General features: G+C 41.1%; 1 protein-coding gene across 8 annotated transcripts; it reads left to right on the top strand.

Annotated features, from left to right (window-relative positions):
• Window positions 1–63: 63 nt before the first annotated feature.
• On the top strand, window positions 64–15543 carry LOC110494241 (E3 ubiquitin-protein ligase DTX3L). Of its 8 annotated transcripts, XM_021569150.2 has the most exons (13): window positions 64–508; window positions 797–856; window positions 4809–4885; window positions 4981–5070; window positions 6114–6200; window positions 10917–11042; window positions 11156–11239; window positions 11436–11564; window positions 11776–11998; window positions 12258–12436; window positions 12539–14110; window positions 14259–14476; window positions 14591–15542. In XM_021569150.2, exons 3-13 carry the CDS (start codon window positions 4862–4864, stop codon window positions 14658–14660), a joined length of 2802 nt encoding a protein of 933 aa, XP_021424825.2. In that variant the 5' UTR covers window positions 64–508; window positions 797–856; window positions 4809–4861; the 3' UTR covers window positions 14661–15542. The 8 variants fall into 8 exon arrangements, with proteins under 8 accessions (XP_021424825.2, XP_021424826.2, XP_036806224.1 ...); XM_021569151.2 differs by lacking the exon at window positions 797–856; XM_021569153.2 differs by lacking the exon at window positions 64–508 and having other exon boundaries at window positions 536–856; window positions 14328–14476; window positions 14591–15543.
• Window positions 15544–16520: the final 977 nt, after the last annotated feature.

Below are 16520 nucleotides of genomic sequence, written 5' to 3'. Positions count from 1 at the left end.
ACCTATTAGTCGGGTTCAAAATTTAACCAAAATTATTCTGCAAACTGATTAAAATGCCATATTACTCCGTGTGGTATACATTAAACTATTATAAATGCAGCAAGCACACTCTTTTTCAAACAACAGAAGTGGACATATCCATCAACGTTATTTGAGTCGCTCCTTGTAATTTTGGATAATTCCTATTTCCTTTCATTTCGGCAAGACCAAACGAGGAAATACATCGTTTTTTAAATACTTTTTCGGTTTGAAATCTAAAACTGGATATCAACTCGTTTTCTCGTTTATAGTTTCCAAATTGTGCATCGAGTAACAGAAACAAAACAAACGAAAAAACGTAGCCCATTTTTTATTTTTGTTCATACCTGGAAGTACACGCCCCCTAATATAATATTCACGGTGCATTAATGGCTGTGTTTAGTAGCTAGCTAGTGGAAGTAAGTTAACCTTAGTCTCTCAACCTGCTACAAAACGAAGTCCCCAGCCCAGAGGTACCTGCTGCAGAAAGGTGAGATTTCTACGTCTGAACCCACACACACAAACAATATCAATAGGCACCAGCCAGACAAACGATCTGGCTACAGAAAGTAACGTGGAAAGTTTGTAGCAGGTGGAGGGACTACCGTGATTTACTTTCACTAACTAACGTTAGTTACCATGAGGGACTAATTACTTCCACTGGCTATCATGATTATAGCCAGTAGCCTGCTAGCTCTAGTCAGTTAGCCAACTTGCTAGCTACAGTAGTCAGCAGTAACGTTAGCTGGAAGACTTTCATTTTCGTTTTCTTATACAGCCCCAGTTGTCAAAATATGTTGCAAGAAATTTGAGTGAGAACGTCACGCAGTGCGCACTTGTAAGTAAACTTTAATCGCACCTAAATTGTATATATTTTCTTTTCTTTTAGGGTTGTATGTGGTTCTAGAACTTTTACCAGCCTATCACGAAAGCAACTGTTTACTAGAATTGTGTGGATTCATTTGAATCGATATGCAAAGATGATCAATTCTGTGTAAAACGAAAGTGATACTATTTTCTGTATTTGGGCAGTAAAGCTGAGTTGATCCCATATTTGTTTTAATACAAGAGACAATACACAATCTTATTTGTATCGACATTGTATTCGAGGTGTATGTAAAGCAGAGTATCCCTATTTGACTGGAGTGTATGGGGGGGTGATGAAGGTCATAAATAATACTCGTGAAGCTACTGATACCTCTCATGAAGTCACCTAACGTCTTCCTAGCGCCATAAAATACCATGTATGTACTATGTATTAACATGGACTGTCAATGGAGACATGTTTTTTTTCCCTAAGTCTTCAAACTGCCGGCTCGTTCACGTCATGTAGATGTAGTGTTCGCGTGTTAGTTTGCATGAATGTTCTGTTGTAGCGACCCGCACAGACAGCTGTGTGTTATGTGTTACATGGAACCCAAACCGGCTGCGCGTGTGCGCCATCGTGAATAAATTATTTTGTCCCACCACACCAAACGCGATCACGACACACAGGTTTAAATATCAAAACAAACAAGCAATTACGTTAATTTGGGGACAGGTCGAAAAGCATTAAACCTTAAATTTAGCTAGCTAATTTGTCCTATTTAGCTAGCTTGCTGTTGCTAGCTAATTTGTCCTGGGATATAAACATTGAGTTGTTATTTTACCTGAAATGCACAAGGTCCTCTACTCCGACAATTAATCCACACATAAAATGGTCAACTGAATTGTTACTTACCTTACAGATCACAAAGACATCCACATTCCACTCCATTCATATGCAAATACATTTGATTGTACACTGGCTTGTCTGGCTGGCATGTTTTTCATTTTAAACAGGCCTTCCCTTAGCTACACTGAAATAATATTAGTCCTCTTATGATTTAAAAAAGCTCAACTCATTAGTACACCCTTGTGGTTGAATATATATATATTGTATGTCCTATGATACAACAATGTTGAACTAACAAATACCATCAAGGGATAAGTTACAATTTACAATAATTAACACCTTATGAAACAGCTGTGAAAACCAATCTGGCAATATTTTAGATTTAAATACATAAACGTAATTTTTTTGGTGCGTGTGTGTCAATTTACTTTCATATTTTTTTGTACACTCACATGGCAATCAGACTGAAATACTGCATTCCGATGTGTGGAAAAGAGAGGTGGTGGGTATTGTGTGGATGGGAGGTTCTGCTTGTCACTTGTTTTCATCACGTAGTCAGTCTTGGAAGGTGGACTCGAAGAGGGAAACTGCAAAGTCCAGGTGCCGCTGCCGTCTTTGTTCTGAGTGTTTGCAGTGCTACTGTTTTTAGATAATCTGTGCATCTCACATTATGTGCCCTGTATGATAGTTTTCTTGCTCTTTCTTAGCAGATAATGACAACTTGACAATAACAGTAGCTGATGTAATGAAAAGTTGGGGGGTGGTTGGTAATGAAGGACATCAGCTGGATCCATGTCTGGGTGTTAGGCAGAACCCCTAGGTCCTGGAGAACAGGAGCAGAGTAAAGGGTAGGAGACAGACGTAAACAAGCAAACACACAGGTTAAAGGATTATCAGGTATGTAAAAATACAGTTATTGAATCATTTAAATGTTTGATTAGACATGCAGTAATGTTAATGGCAGACAGAAAAGAAAGGATAAGGTAAGGGATGATCCCTCGAAAAGATAGAGATGAGTTGTGAGAGAAACTCCATGGTGGTGTCATGACCACTGGAGTCATATACCTTAACAGTACCTACCTGGAGGTAGTTGAGGACTTGGTGGACTGTATATTATTTAGGGTTAGGTTTTACTTAGCACTGTGTTCTCTCCCAGGTGCTTGTAAGAGCACAGATGACAGACCGGTATGATTCCAGTTGAGGTTGTTTAATGACGCTGATTCACAGAGCAGTAACAGCACAGCACAGTGTATGGCTTAACAAATGTGTTAACTAAGAGTTTGTGTGGTTCTGAAAGGGGGGAAATTAAATACAATAGTAAATGGCAGGTATAGGCTTAATACAACCTCCAATTACATAACCAATTGTAGCCATATTATTTATATCTTATCTGCTGCACAGGGCAATACAACCTAACATGGCTGTGACTTCACTAAGGAATGATCAGAGGAGTGCAACTACACAGCACCATCATCCTCACACTACTGCATGAACTTGAATGTATAATGCATCCACAAGGCTCATTGCTAACAAAATACCCACAACCAGTATATATCCATATAACCGCAGGGCATAAGACTACGCTAATAACGCTAATTAGCATAACAACAGAGTGCGTCCATAACACATGTATTGTAAGAAATATGAACTCACATTTCTGAAGGATGCACACTGGCCTTGGCTAAAACAAAGAATGCTAACTAGAGGTAATCACAGGAGATGGCTGGAACTCATCACGGCTTGTGTACTTTCTCTAGTTATTTCCTTCTACTCAAAGATTGCCCAGCATGCTCTGCTCCACATCACCGGTGGGCGGAGTTACAGCTCTCCCAGGATGAACTAATATTTATTCTCAATAGTCTTTCGTACACTGGAAGTAGCGGTTACTTAACGTGACCCAGTTGACTATTTTGAGGAACCCTTGGGCCAGTGTTGGGTACTAATGACAGCATGGCGATGCCGCTCACCACGAGGCGGCAAATGCAAATAGTTATGAGATTTTTATATTCACCTTAACTGATGGTGACCCCAGCTAGGAGCACCAAGCTTTCCCGGGGCTCACCTTCCTTTCGCCCTTCTTCCAAACCAAGTCATTCGCCCGGATGTCGAAGCACTTGGTCCCCTTGATTCTTCTCCGGTGGCTCTCCTTTTTCTCATGCGCCTTGAAGAATATAACTTCTAAATAAATGCTTCATGAGCTTGTATCAACTGTGGTACCCCATCAGAATCCCAAATATATAAGCTTGTTTTACTCCAATGTCTGTAAACAAACCTTAAAACATGGTTTCAACTATAATTTTGATATCATGGATGGTCAGTCCTTGTATAAACAGAGCTATGGATGCATCTGAGAATGGTTATATTTCTACAGCCCCATCCCTCAGATTTTTACCAGAACAGGGGTGGGAAAATTGCTTTAACTGCTGCTTGCCGCTTTTAAAGGAGTCCAAAGCCTAGTTTATACCTGCAGCTAACATGTGTCCTTTGCCCTGATATCCACATTCTGATCGTGCCCACATCTTCAGAAATAGTGTCTACATGTTATTCAAATGCATTTTATTTGTGTCCTCGTCGTGACCACATTTCCTGGTCCTTCCCTGTATGCAAATTATTTGACCGCTATTCTTTCAAAATGTTGATTTATTTTAAGACACATTGATGTCATAAGTCAATGGGGTCACCTGTCAATGATTTTAGAAGGTGGGATAATGATGATTTAAAGAATCGTCTATACTTGTAATATATCCAGAGACAATCCGTTCCTGACTACATCCGAAGGTGGTCAGGAAGATCTGATCACAATCAGACCACAATGTGTCTCTTAATCATCTACACCTGTCTGGAAATGTGGGCACAATCAGAATGTGGACAAGATCAGGACAAAGGATACCTGTCAGAACCGGGTATAAACGGGGCTTAAGACATGCTGAGAAACACAAGAACAAGAGTAATAGAAAAGTGAGAACCAACCCAGTGTCCCCTAATAGCCAGAGAAAGCAATTGCATTTTCTATACTTTATGATAATACAATGAACATTTTAGTTCTAATTTCACACACATAGTAGTTTTTCACATACCAGCCTGATGTGCATTGTGTTCAAATGGGCAATTAAAATGCTAAACCTCTGGTGTTTAGGACTGGCTGAAGTGAAAGTGACATCTTGAGTGGTGTAAGCACAGAGACTGAACATGTCAGACATAGAGTACATGGATGTGAGTATATGCACTTGTATTGTGGCTAGATCATGGAACATTTTTATCCTAAAAAAACTTAAGATGAGAACTTAACAATCATTATTTCTTGCAAGACATCAACTGCAGAGATGAACAGAAACCATGAAGTCTCTGGACCAGAACAGCAACGGCCCCATGACCTTTCGCAAATACAGATTCATGTGGTAGGTATCAAAGGATGGGACCAGGGGTAGCATATGTTACGCAGGTGTGACATTATTCAAACCGGTGACTTTAAGTTGGGTATTTAGGGTTAACATCAACTGACAGTATTTCATAAAGGCCTACAATGTTATTGTGCTCTAATTATTATGACTAAACACTTTTGTCTCGGGGTAGGCTACTTCTATTTAGAATGTGGAAATGTAGGCTATTGCGTTAACCACATGTTGAGGAGGCACAAACGTTCATCGATTTGACAGCTTCTCCAATGCAGTTACACGTCCGACATCACCTAAACAAAAGCAATGAAACGGCTATGCAGTTGTCAGTTATTGCGGGTTAGCGCTGGAACTGATTGAATATAGGCCTTACGCTTGGATTCTATCCATTCGCGGTGTGTCGACCATGCACTATTTATGCACTATTTATGCACTATTTATGCACTATTTATGCACTATTTATGCACTATTTATGCACTATTTAAAGGCAGTTTGCTATTGAGCCGACATGTGGAGCGTTTACCGTGAATGTGATCTCTTGAATGCAGGTATTGTTGCCTTTAACCTTGTACTGCAGTGAGCTAAATCAGGGTCACCCAGTGTTTCTTGCTAGTCTTAAACAAATCTACTTTGAAACAAAAGTATACACCTCATACACATGGTTATGGGCTTTAAAACAAATAAGACACCTGTACCATGTCAGATATAGAGTTGAAATGTATTCAATTTTGAGTTTGCATCCCAATATTTCACTTTATATACATTGCAGAAGACTGAAATATAACAACCATTCGACATGAACAACTGATTGCTGGTTTTGCATTGCCGACAATGAGGGATCAAATCAAATCAAATCCCGGCCTTCGCCTACTACTGGACTAAAAAGCATCCTCAATGGAGGAATAGAGTGCGTCCCGAGCCTTGTCCTAAGACTTCAGTTCAGAGCCACTAAGAGAGAGAATTCACCAATATAATAAGAACTATAACTTTGTGAAGGCACAGGTTTGTGATGGTTAAATAAAAGTGCTCTCCACTGTCTCTCCCAGCCCACAGGAACATCCAGTGGCCCTGTAACAGTGATACAGTCACAGCCTCAACGGTCTAGTGTTTCTCAAAGTGCTTTTACTTACAAGGTAAGGAGTTTTATAGGACTCTACTGTGGTATACTAGCACCGCTTACTGTTGCTCAGTATCTTTTGAGAGCCTTAAACAGTGTCATTTAACCCGTAAATCTAAGCCCTGTCTAAGCCGGGGGAGGGTGGGGGGGGGGGGGGGTTACTAAGCTATAGGATCTTTTAAAAAAAAGGTCATACAAAGGCTAATTTTGCTATTTGATTTAGAATTTTCAGACCCCTTGAAGTATCGAAATATATTAGCCCACACAAACAGATTGAATAAGAGAGTCACTGCATGGACCAGATAGTCCCATAAAGAAAATCTAAAGGAAGTTTGTTCTGATGTGTCTGTCCTGTATCTGAGAGATATAAGAAAGACGAGGAAACATTTTTTTAATATATATGTATTTAACCCCTTTATTTTTGGCACTAAACAGTCTAAGCCCCTGTCTAACCTGGGGGGGAACATTTTGTTATTTTTCTTGACATGTATTTAACCCCTTATTTATGTCTCCATATATACACTACCGGTCAAAAGATTTTGAACACCTTCAACACATTCAAGAGTTTTTATTTCTTTGTATTATTTTCTACATTGTAGAATAATAGTGAAGACATCAAAAAAATGAGAACACATATGGAATCATGTAGTAACCAAAGACGTGTTAAACAAATCAAAATATATTTGAGATTCATCAAATACTCGCCCTTTACCTTGATGACAGCTTTGCACACTTCTGGCATTCTCTCAACCAGCATCACCTGGAATGCTTTTCCAACAGTCTTGAAGGAGTTCCCACATATGTTGGCTGCTTTTCCTTCACTCTGTGTTCCGACTCATCCCAAACCATCTCAATTTGGTTGGGGGATTGTGATGGCCAGGTCAACTGATGCAGCACTCCATCACTCTCCTTCTTGGTGGAGATGTGTTGGGTCAATTTCCTGTTGAAAACCAAATGATAGTCCCACTACGCCCAAACCAGAAGGGATGGCGTATCGCTGCAGAATGCTGTGGTAGCCATGCTGTTTAAGTGTGCCTTGAGTTCTAAATAAAACACCAGCAAAGCACCCCCACACCATAACACCACCTCCTCCATGCTTTACGGTGGGAAATACACATGTGGAGATCATTCGTTCACCCACACCGCGTCTCACAAAGACACTGCGGATGGAACAAAAAATCTCCAATTTGTACTGTAGAACAAAGGACAAATTTCCACTGGTCTAATGTCCATTGCTTTTGTTTCTTGGCCCAAGAAAGTCTCTCCTTTTTATTGGTGTCCTTTAGTAGTGTTTTCTTTGCAGCAATTTGACCATGAAGGCCTGATTCACGCAGTCTCCTTTGAACAGTTGATGTTGAGATGTGTCTGTTACTTGAACTCTGTGAAGCATTTATTTGGGCTGCAATTTCTGAGGCTGGTAACTCTAATGAACTTATCCTCTACAGCAGAGGTAACTCTGGGTCTTCCATTCCTGTGGCGGTCCTCATGAGAGCCCGTTTTATGGTTTTTGCGACTGCACTTGAAGAAACTCTCAACGTTTTAGAAATGTTCCCGATTGACTGACCATGTCTTAAAGTAATGATGGACTGATGTTTCTCTTTGCTTATTTGAGCTGTTCTTGCCATAATATGGACTTGGTCTTTTACCAAATAGGACTTCTGTATACCCCCCCCCCCCCCCCATTTCAGGTGACTATCTCGTGAAGCTAGCCCATCCAACTACCTCATCCCCATATTGTTTATTTTTGCTCTTTTGCACACCAGTATCTCTACTTGCACATCTATCACTCGTGTTAATGCCAAATTGTAATTATTTCACCCTTATGGCTTATTTATTGCCTTACCTCCCTAATCTTACTACATTTGCACACACTGTATATAGATGTTTCTACTGTGTTATTGTCTGTACGTTTGTTTATCCCACGTGTAACTCTGTTGTTTTTGTTGCACTGCTTTGCCAGGTCGCAGTTGTAAATGAGAACTTGGCCTCAAATGTAAAATATATTTTGATTTGTTTAACACTTTGGTTACTACATGATTCCATATGTGTTATCTCATTGTAGAATAACAGTGAAGACATCAAAACAATGTAGAAAATAGTATAAATAAAGAAAAACCTTTTGAATGTGTTAGGTGTTAACTTTTGACCGGTCGTGTACTTCCATTCATTTTTTTTCAACTGGTACTGGGGGACCTTCAGATGAGTTTTGTGAGGCTTGTGGACATCCTAAAGCAAAACAACATGTAGGTGTTCGTGAGAGTCTCACCTTTCCAACAGAGGGGTCATATTAGTATGTAGCCCAAACTGTTCGGACGCTACAGACAGAAGTTACGAGATCTCAATACAACCTTTAACCTGTACCCCCTAACACTGACTCGGTACCTCCTGTATATAGCCTCGTTATTGTTACTTTTGATAATTTTTTACTTTAGTTTATTTGGTCAATATTTTCTTAACTCTTCTTGAACTGCACTGTTGGTTAAGGGCTTGTAAGTAAGCATTTCACGGTAAGGTCTACACTTGTTGTATTTGGCCATGTGACAAAGTTTGATTTGACGTGTTGGTGGAGCATTCCAGAGCTGAGGGGCCTCATGTCAGAAGGCCCTGTCACCCATGCTCCACAGGTTTGTGGCTGGTGTGACCAGGCTGAGTCTGATGATCGTAGTGTGCGTGCTGGGGAATAATTCTCTAGAAGTTGGCATGTGTATTTAGGTGCATCCCCTTGAGGGCCTTGAAGGTGAGCAGCATGATCTTACATTGTATCCTGTATTGAACAGGAAACTCAGACTATTTGCATTGTCCCCCCTCTTTTATACTGCTACTACTCTCTGTTTATTGTCTATGCATAGTCACTTTAACTCTACCTACATGTACATATTACCTCAACTAACCGGTGCCCCCGCACATTGAATCTGTACTGGTACCCCTGTATATAGCCTCGCTACTGTTATTTTACTGCTGCTCTTTAATTATGTTATTTTTTGACTTATTAATTTTTTACTTAACCAACAATGCAGTTGTAAGAAAAATAAGTGTTAAGGGCTTGTTGGTAAACATTTCACTAAGGTCTGTTGTATTCGGCACGTGACAAATACAATTTGATAACGTTTGAAAATTTGATTTGATTTTCACCGCAAATGTGGAAGTGGGACATAGGCGGATACGGTGGATTGAGGCACATCCAATGCAAAGAAATACCTAAACTCAGCAAAAAAAGTAATGTCCCTTTTTCAGGACCCTGTCTTTCAAAGATAATTAGTTAAAATCCAAATAACTTCACAGATCTTCATTGTAAAGGGTTTAAACAATGTTTCCCATGCTTGTTCAATTAATCATAAACAATGAATGAACATGCACCTGTGGAACATTCCGAAATTCAGGTCACAGTTTGGAAAACTTAGGGCACTAAAGAGGCCTTTCTACTGATTCTGAAAAACACCAAAATGAAGATGCCCAGGGTCTCTGCTCATCTGCGTGAACGTGCATTAGGCATGCTGCAAGGAGGCATGAGGACTGCAGATGTGGCCAGGGCAATAAATTGCAATGTCCGTACTGTGAGGCGCCTAAGACAGCGTTACAGGGAAACAGGACGGACAGCTAATCATCCTCGCAGTGGCAGACCACGTGTAACAACACCTGCACAGGATCGGTACATCCGAACATCACACCTGCAGGACCGGTATAGGATGGCAACAATAACTGTCCGAGTTACACCAGGAACGCACAATCCCTCGGATTGGCGTTTATCGTCGAAGGAATGAGCGTTACACCGAGGCCTGTACCCTGGAGCGGGATCGAGGTGGAGGGTCCGTCATGGTCTGGGGCGGTGTGTCACAGCATCATCGGACTGAGCTTGTTGTCATTGCAGGCAATCTCAACGATGTGCGTTACAGGGAAGACATCCTCCTCCCTCATGTGGTACCCTTCCTGCAGGCTCATCCTGGCATGACAATGCCACCAGCCATACTGCTCGTTCTGTGCGTGATTTTTTGCAAGACAGGAATGTCAGTGTTCTGCCATGGCCAGCGAAGAGCCCTGATCTCAATCCCATTGAGCACGCCTGGGACCTGTTGGATCGGAGGGTGAGGGCTAGGGCCATTCCCGCCAGAAAATCCGGGAACTTGCAGGTGCCTTGGTGGAAGAGTGGGGTAACATCTCACAGCAAGAACTGGCAAATCTGGTGCAGTCCATGAGGAGGAGATGCACTGCAATACTTAATGCAGCTGGTGGCCACACCAGATACTGACTGTTACTTTTGATTTTGACCCCCCCCCCCCCCCCCCCCCCCCCCCCCCGTTCAGGACACTATTCCATTTCTGTTAGTCACATGTCTGTGGAACTTGTTCAGTTTATGTTGAATCTTGTGTAAATATTTGATGATATTTGTATGAACATATGTTAATAAGTATGTTAAGTTTGCTGAAAATAAACACAGTTGACAGTGAGAACTTTTCTTTATTTGCTGAGTTTAGTTTAAAATGTCAGATTTATTTGGGGGTATTTGTATTATGCTAATGAGATTTCCACGGGGTGCGGACATCAACCTTAGTTACGCCTCAGGAACCTGAAGTTTATGTATTACATGACCTCATGATACTGTGACTCAACTCATCTCTGAAAAAACAGGATTATTATCAAACCAATAATCAAGTTTTTCTATTGGACTGTCCAAAGTGGCTTCCTTTTTTGGACTAGAATTGCCGCTCATACTGATGTTCAGTTATTCCTTCAGGCAGAAATATCCGAGGACGTGTCTGAAGAAGACGCATCAGCCCGAGAGACTGCCGATCGGTTCTCTGAGACTTTTGGAGGAGGGACACCTTCAGCAACCTGTGTTAATATCCCAAGCTCTGATGATGTTAGTCATTTTATTTTTAGACAGCTGTGAATATTTGTATAATACATATATTAATGTGCAACAAGGGCACACATTCACTGGACAAATCAATATTTCCACATGTTATAATCCAGGACCCAGACCTGTATCAAGCAGATAATGACTTTAAGGTGAAGCATCCCTCAGCACCCCTGTATGACTCCAGGCACTATGGCAATGTTAGTAATTTTGTCTTTTGATAGCTGTGAAACTCTGATGAATGTACGTTACATGTTAAATAAGGACATTACTTGTTTTCTTTTTATTGGTGTTTTTAGAATATATATCTCCATAAGGCTAAAAGTATATCTCTTGAAGCATTAATGATGGTAGATATTTTACAACATGTACGATATTTGACATCACTCTCTCTAGCCTCGGTCATCCTCTTCCAAAGAGATGAGTGTGGATTATCCTGCTGAAGGAGATAATGGCTCTGCTAGAAACAAACAATCACAGCGAGATCAACATTCTCCCATCAACCCCCAAAGCACTCAGGATGTGGTAATGATTCTATCTAGCAGATCAAAGGATGTGTCATTTTTCTAACTAGCTTTAGACACTACTGTAGTACTCTGGTCAAAGCTCAGGAGACAACAGTTTCTGCTATTGCCCCTGTCAATCAGGTTCTGATATCTGCCTTGAAAGCATGACGTCATCCTCTTATCTTATCAGTTACTAAGCCACCTGAACAACGCAAATGTAACTTTTTCAGGACCTGAATCAGGCAAAGGACGAGAGAGAGGAAAAGCAGACTACTTTAGATGAGGCTACAGTCTATGTCAGTGTGGAGTGGCCTGGGAAAGCAATATTGTCATGGAAGTCTGTACTTCAAAAAAGTCTCCAGTCGTGGTTGAATAATAACGTTAAAGAAACAGATTGCACCGTGGAAAGGCTGAACGGAAAATTGGCCGAAGTCAAGATACATCCCCCATCAGGTTAGAAGGATACATTAATACCTGTATCATTTCAATGTTGAGGAGACGCTCAAGACATAGAGGTGCTGCTATAAGAAAATAATCTTCACTAACATTGATGCAAATGATGTGTCCCTGTTTTAAATTCCCAAACCTATAGCAAAGGGTTTTTGCCATGTTAGCAAGTTGGATTTGGGAATACATTTCTGTATTTTATTCTTAAGAGTTTTAATTATTATTATTGTGTGATTGTCTGCTATTATTCATCTGCCCTGTTAAGTCGTTGAGGACCTTCTGAAGCTGAAGGAAACGCGGGTGACCTTCAAAGACAAGGCCAAGACATCAGCCACTGTGCGGTTTCACGGGGCTAACCCACCATCATTTAAACCCTGGAATCAATCAAACAGTAAACCCAGCTCAATGGAAGACTTGCCTCCAACATCCAACATGCCACAGGATGTATGTAAATCAAATGCGTGATTATTTGACAGCATTTTCAAATCAACTATAATATAAAAAGTATAATATACATCTTTTAAATATTATTTCCCCCGCCTCTAGGTCAAACTCCCAATAACTGTAAGTGCTAACATTGACATCGGTGGCTACAAACCTGAAGTACGGGCTGCCCTTCACCGTCATTACCAAACCGCCGATCACAAGTTGGCTGTAAAAGGGAGCTTTGATGAAGTGAACCAGTTCCACAGAGAGTTTACCAAGATCGTAAGGGAAACCGAGCCAGAAGCGGATTGGAACGATAATGCAGAAGCGGCACAAAGCATGAGTCACAATGGAATGAAGAGCCATGAAGACCCTGGGCAGAAGGAAATTAGCTTTCCAGTCCCACTGATCCACTTTGTGTACTTGAATCAGGCCTACCGGAAGGAGATGGAGGACATAGAGAAAAGAAATGGAGTCGAAATCAATGCAGAAGTGAAGGTGTCCATCAAAGAGGTCACACAGAAAACAGGCAGAGATGTTATGCTGACCAAAGCCCACCAGGAGTTCAGTGACCTCTTCCAGAAGTGTGTAGTTGATTTGGACAGCATTTCCACCCATCTGACACCTGGGGATCCAGGAGACCTCATGAATACGCTGAAAAACATCCAGAATGAGGAGACCAGGCTGGTACTAAATGTGTCTGCCAATGGCTACGTTGTGTTTGGGCCGGCTCAGAGCATCATGGCAGTCAAGAAGGCTCTTGGGGTGAAGACTACAGTAATGACATTTGGAATGGATCACAGCTCCACAGAGAAAGCATCTGGATTTGCTGGAGGACCTGTTTTGAGATCTCCAAAAACACCACGGATGATTGGGATGGACATCAAAGATCCACTTTTGTCACATGGGCTGGCCATGGACCAGACTCACTGGGATCTAATGAAATCTGCCTTTCATGAGAAAATAACAGCAATCAAAAATACATTTAGAGTGGATTTCATGGAGGAAAAGTCTCCAGGCAAAGTAAAAATTAAAACCAGACCTACAATATCACACACTCCACCGGCAGTCTCTCTGGAAAGCCACGCCATCAGAGCTCTCATGCACCTCTACCAGAAGGTTGCGACATCAGCGATGAGCTGCCACCTGCTGGACCCTACCCATGCAAAGACTGTGGGGGACAAGCTGGAGGAGATCCACCCTCGACACCGCTGTGTCTGGGCAGGAGAAAACTATGGTCCCTGGAGGCTGATCGGCCTACCGCAACATTTGGGCCCTGCTGTCAAAGAGCTAGAGATGATGCTGAAAAGGCCTATGTTTAAAGAAGAAGACAAGCACAAGATTGAGTATCCTGGCGACAGATCCAGCACTGGAGCAGCCATGGGGGGAGCAGTCGGAGATGGAGGAGCAACAGGAGGGCCTGAAGATGATAATTGCTCCATATGCATGGACAGATTTATCAACAAGAGAAAGTTGTCCTGTAGCCATGAGTTTTGTACAGAATGTCTGAGGAAGGCAGTGGAATTCTCAGGCCCCAGATGTCCTTTGTGTAAGGATGTGTTTGGAAAGGTGGAGGGAGACCAGCCTGAGGGAACAATGAAAGTGAAACATGAAAGTTACCACTGCCTACCTGGATACCGTGGCTATGGCATGATAGTTATCAGCTATGATATACCAAGTGGAAAACAGACGGTAAAAGACTTTTCATTATAAATGTAACAAATTTACAGCACTGAATTATCTCATAATGCATTGTTTGTACTAATCACCACTGTGAGGGTTAACAGCAAAATGTTTAACTACACTGACAAATATTTTCTTGACATTTTCCTGACTTCAGAAGAAACATTCCAACCCTGGAAAAGGGTTCATTGGGGCCCATAGAATAGCTTATCTCCCTGACAACCAGGAGGGCAACGAAGTGCTGAAGTTACTGGAGAGAGCTTTCAACCAGAAGCTGATTTTCACAGTTGGGACCTCCAGAACCACTGGGACAGACGACTGTGTGACATGGAACGACATTCACCACAAGACCAACATCGATGGAGGGGCACAAGGGTAAAATACCTAAAACGATGGATATGATTATATTAACCTTCTGTAACAGTTGACAATTATTTTACATTTGATTAATTTACAAGATTGTATTGTGTGCTTTGTGTTTTTCCACAGTTTTGGTTATCCTGACCCTGACTACCTGAGCAGAGTGAAAAGTGAGCTGAAAGCCAAAGGCATTGAATGAAGACAGTCCTGAAAATAGAACAGACTAGTTCAGTTGAGATTTTAAACTGTTTAGAATAGATGCCTTTTAAAGAGTTGATCCATAATAACAGTACACTTTCTAATCAAACAGGGAGGGGACATGTATTCTATGAAATCAAGATGTTTGTTGATTAATATGCCATATTTACAATATCATTGTAACCTCAGTGTGGGTTGTTTTGACTAATGTACTACAATAATCTTTTAGAATATCTGTGTGTCTGGAACCATTTTGATCAAGATGTATTTTTTTAAACAAATGGAAACTTTTGATTGGTGTACAAGTAGTTCATAATAGATGCTTGAATGCAGGGTGACAGGTGACAAAAAATACATATTGAATTAATAGAACTACGGAACATAAAAAGCACTGACAGAATTATCAAACAATTATACAGAATAGTTTGCCTAATGACAAACTGAGCTGTTTTCTACATACTTCAGGCTTAGAAAGGACTGCCATTGTTTTTTTGCGGTGAAGTCTAAATGCGGGATATTGTACAAAACAAAGTGATCAGCTTTAGCTCCGCCCGCACGCTGGTGAGTTTAACTTTTTTGCGGAAACTCACATCCGTGGCACAGCGTTCGGCCGGAGCCAGGCAATAGAATAGTAACATTGAGTGGAAACAACTTCAATATATTAATTACCAGTTGGTGAGCTCTCATTAGATAAAGATACTTGCTGGAACTGAAAAGCTTGGTTCAGTGCTCACTTATGAAGGACACGTGTGATAAACAAGGGTGAGCATTCGGGTTTAAGTTTGCTTTGAATTTTGTTTGATGATTGGCAATGGGAATAAAACACAGTGATCTCACTTTTGTGTGTTTGATGATTGGCAATGAGAATAAAACAGTGATCTCACTTTTGTGGATAACTTGGTATTAATTGTTGTATCGTCCACAATATGCCAACTCGAGGCCTGTCTAGTTAGATGTAAAAACAACCAAAGAAGTGACTGATGTTCAAAGGTGACCAAACTGCGATACTAATGGAGTGTTGCGCTGCACGATGAGTACATTTTTGACAACTGTAGCATTTTAGCTAAGCCTAACCCTATTCCAAACCTTAACCTCGTTCTCATAACCTGCCATGTTAATTATCCTAAACTGCTATGCATTTTAGCGTCGAACCAATAATGGAGCGCAGATGTTACCCATCGCTGTTGATCCACCCACTTCTTTTGCAACACCACTTTCAGACACACTCCAATTATGCAGTTAACCATACTTGCACCAATACCGTGTTCACGTGCTAATGGAAACTAGGAGAGTCCGAAATGTTTGACGTGCTTACTGGTTGGAGATATACAGTTGAAGTCGTAAGTTTACATACACCTTAGCCAAATACATTTAAACTCAGTTTCACAATTCCTGAAGTTTAATTCTAGAAAAAAAATCCATGTTTTAGGTCATTTTAAGAATGTGAGATGTCAGAATAAGAGATGTCAGATTTTATTTCTTTCATCACATTCCAAGTGGGTTAGAAGTTTACAGATACAAATTGAGTGTTTGGTAGCATTGCCTTTAAATTGTTTAACTTGGGTCAAACGTTTCAGGGAGCCTTCCCACAATAAGTGGGTCAGGTTTGTAAGCTCCTTGCTCGCATACACTTTCAGTTCTGCCCACATTTTCTATAGGATTCAGGTCAGGGCTTTGTAATGGCCACTCCAATACCTTTACATTGTTGTCCTGAAGCCATTTTGCAACAACTTTGGAAGTATGCTTGGGGTCATTGTTCATTTGGAAGACCCTCAGCAAGGAAGAAGCCACTGCTCCAAAACCGCCATAAAAAAGCCAGACTACGGTTTGCAACTGCACATGGGGACAAAGATCATACTTT

This window comes from Oncorhynchus mykiss, chromosome 17 (genome assembly GCF_013265735.2).
Source record: "Oncorhynchus mykiss isolate Arlee chromosome 17, USDA_OmykA_1.1, whole genome shotgun sequence".
Lineage (NCBI taxonomy): Eukaryota > Metazoa > Chordata > Actinopteri > Salmoniformes > Salmonidae > Oncorhynchus > Oncorhynchus mykiss.
Note: the sequence above shows the minus strand (reverse complement) of the source record. Positions and strands in the feature narration are given on the sequence as shown.

What these genes read in the sequence shown, in the direction of transcription:
- LOC110494241 (XM_021569149.2), top strand. Translation starts at nt 4,862, where the DNA reads ATGTCAGACATAGAGTACATGGAT. An exon ending in CGCAAATACAGATTCATGTG is followed by an intron (nt 5,071 to 6,113) that starts GTAGGTATCAAA and finishes TGTCTCTCCCAG; the next exon opens with CCCACAGGAACATCCAGTGG. An exon ending in ATATCCCAAGCTCTGATGAT is followed by an intron (nt 11,043 to 11,155) that starts GTTAGTCATTTT and finishes GTTATAATCCAG; the next exon opens with GACCCAGACCTGTATCAAGC.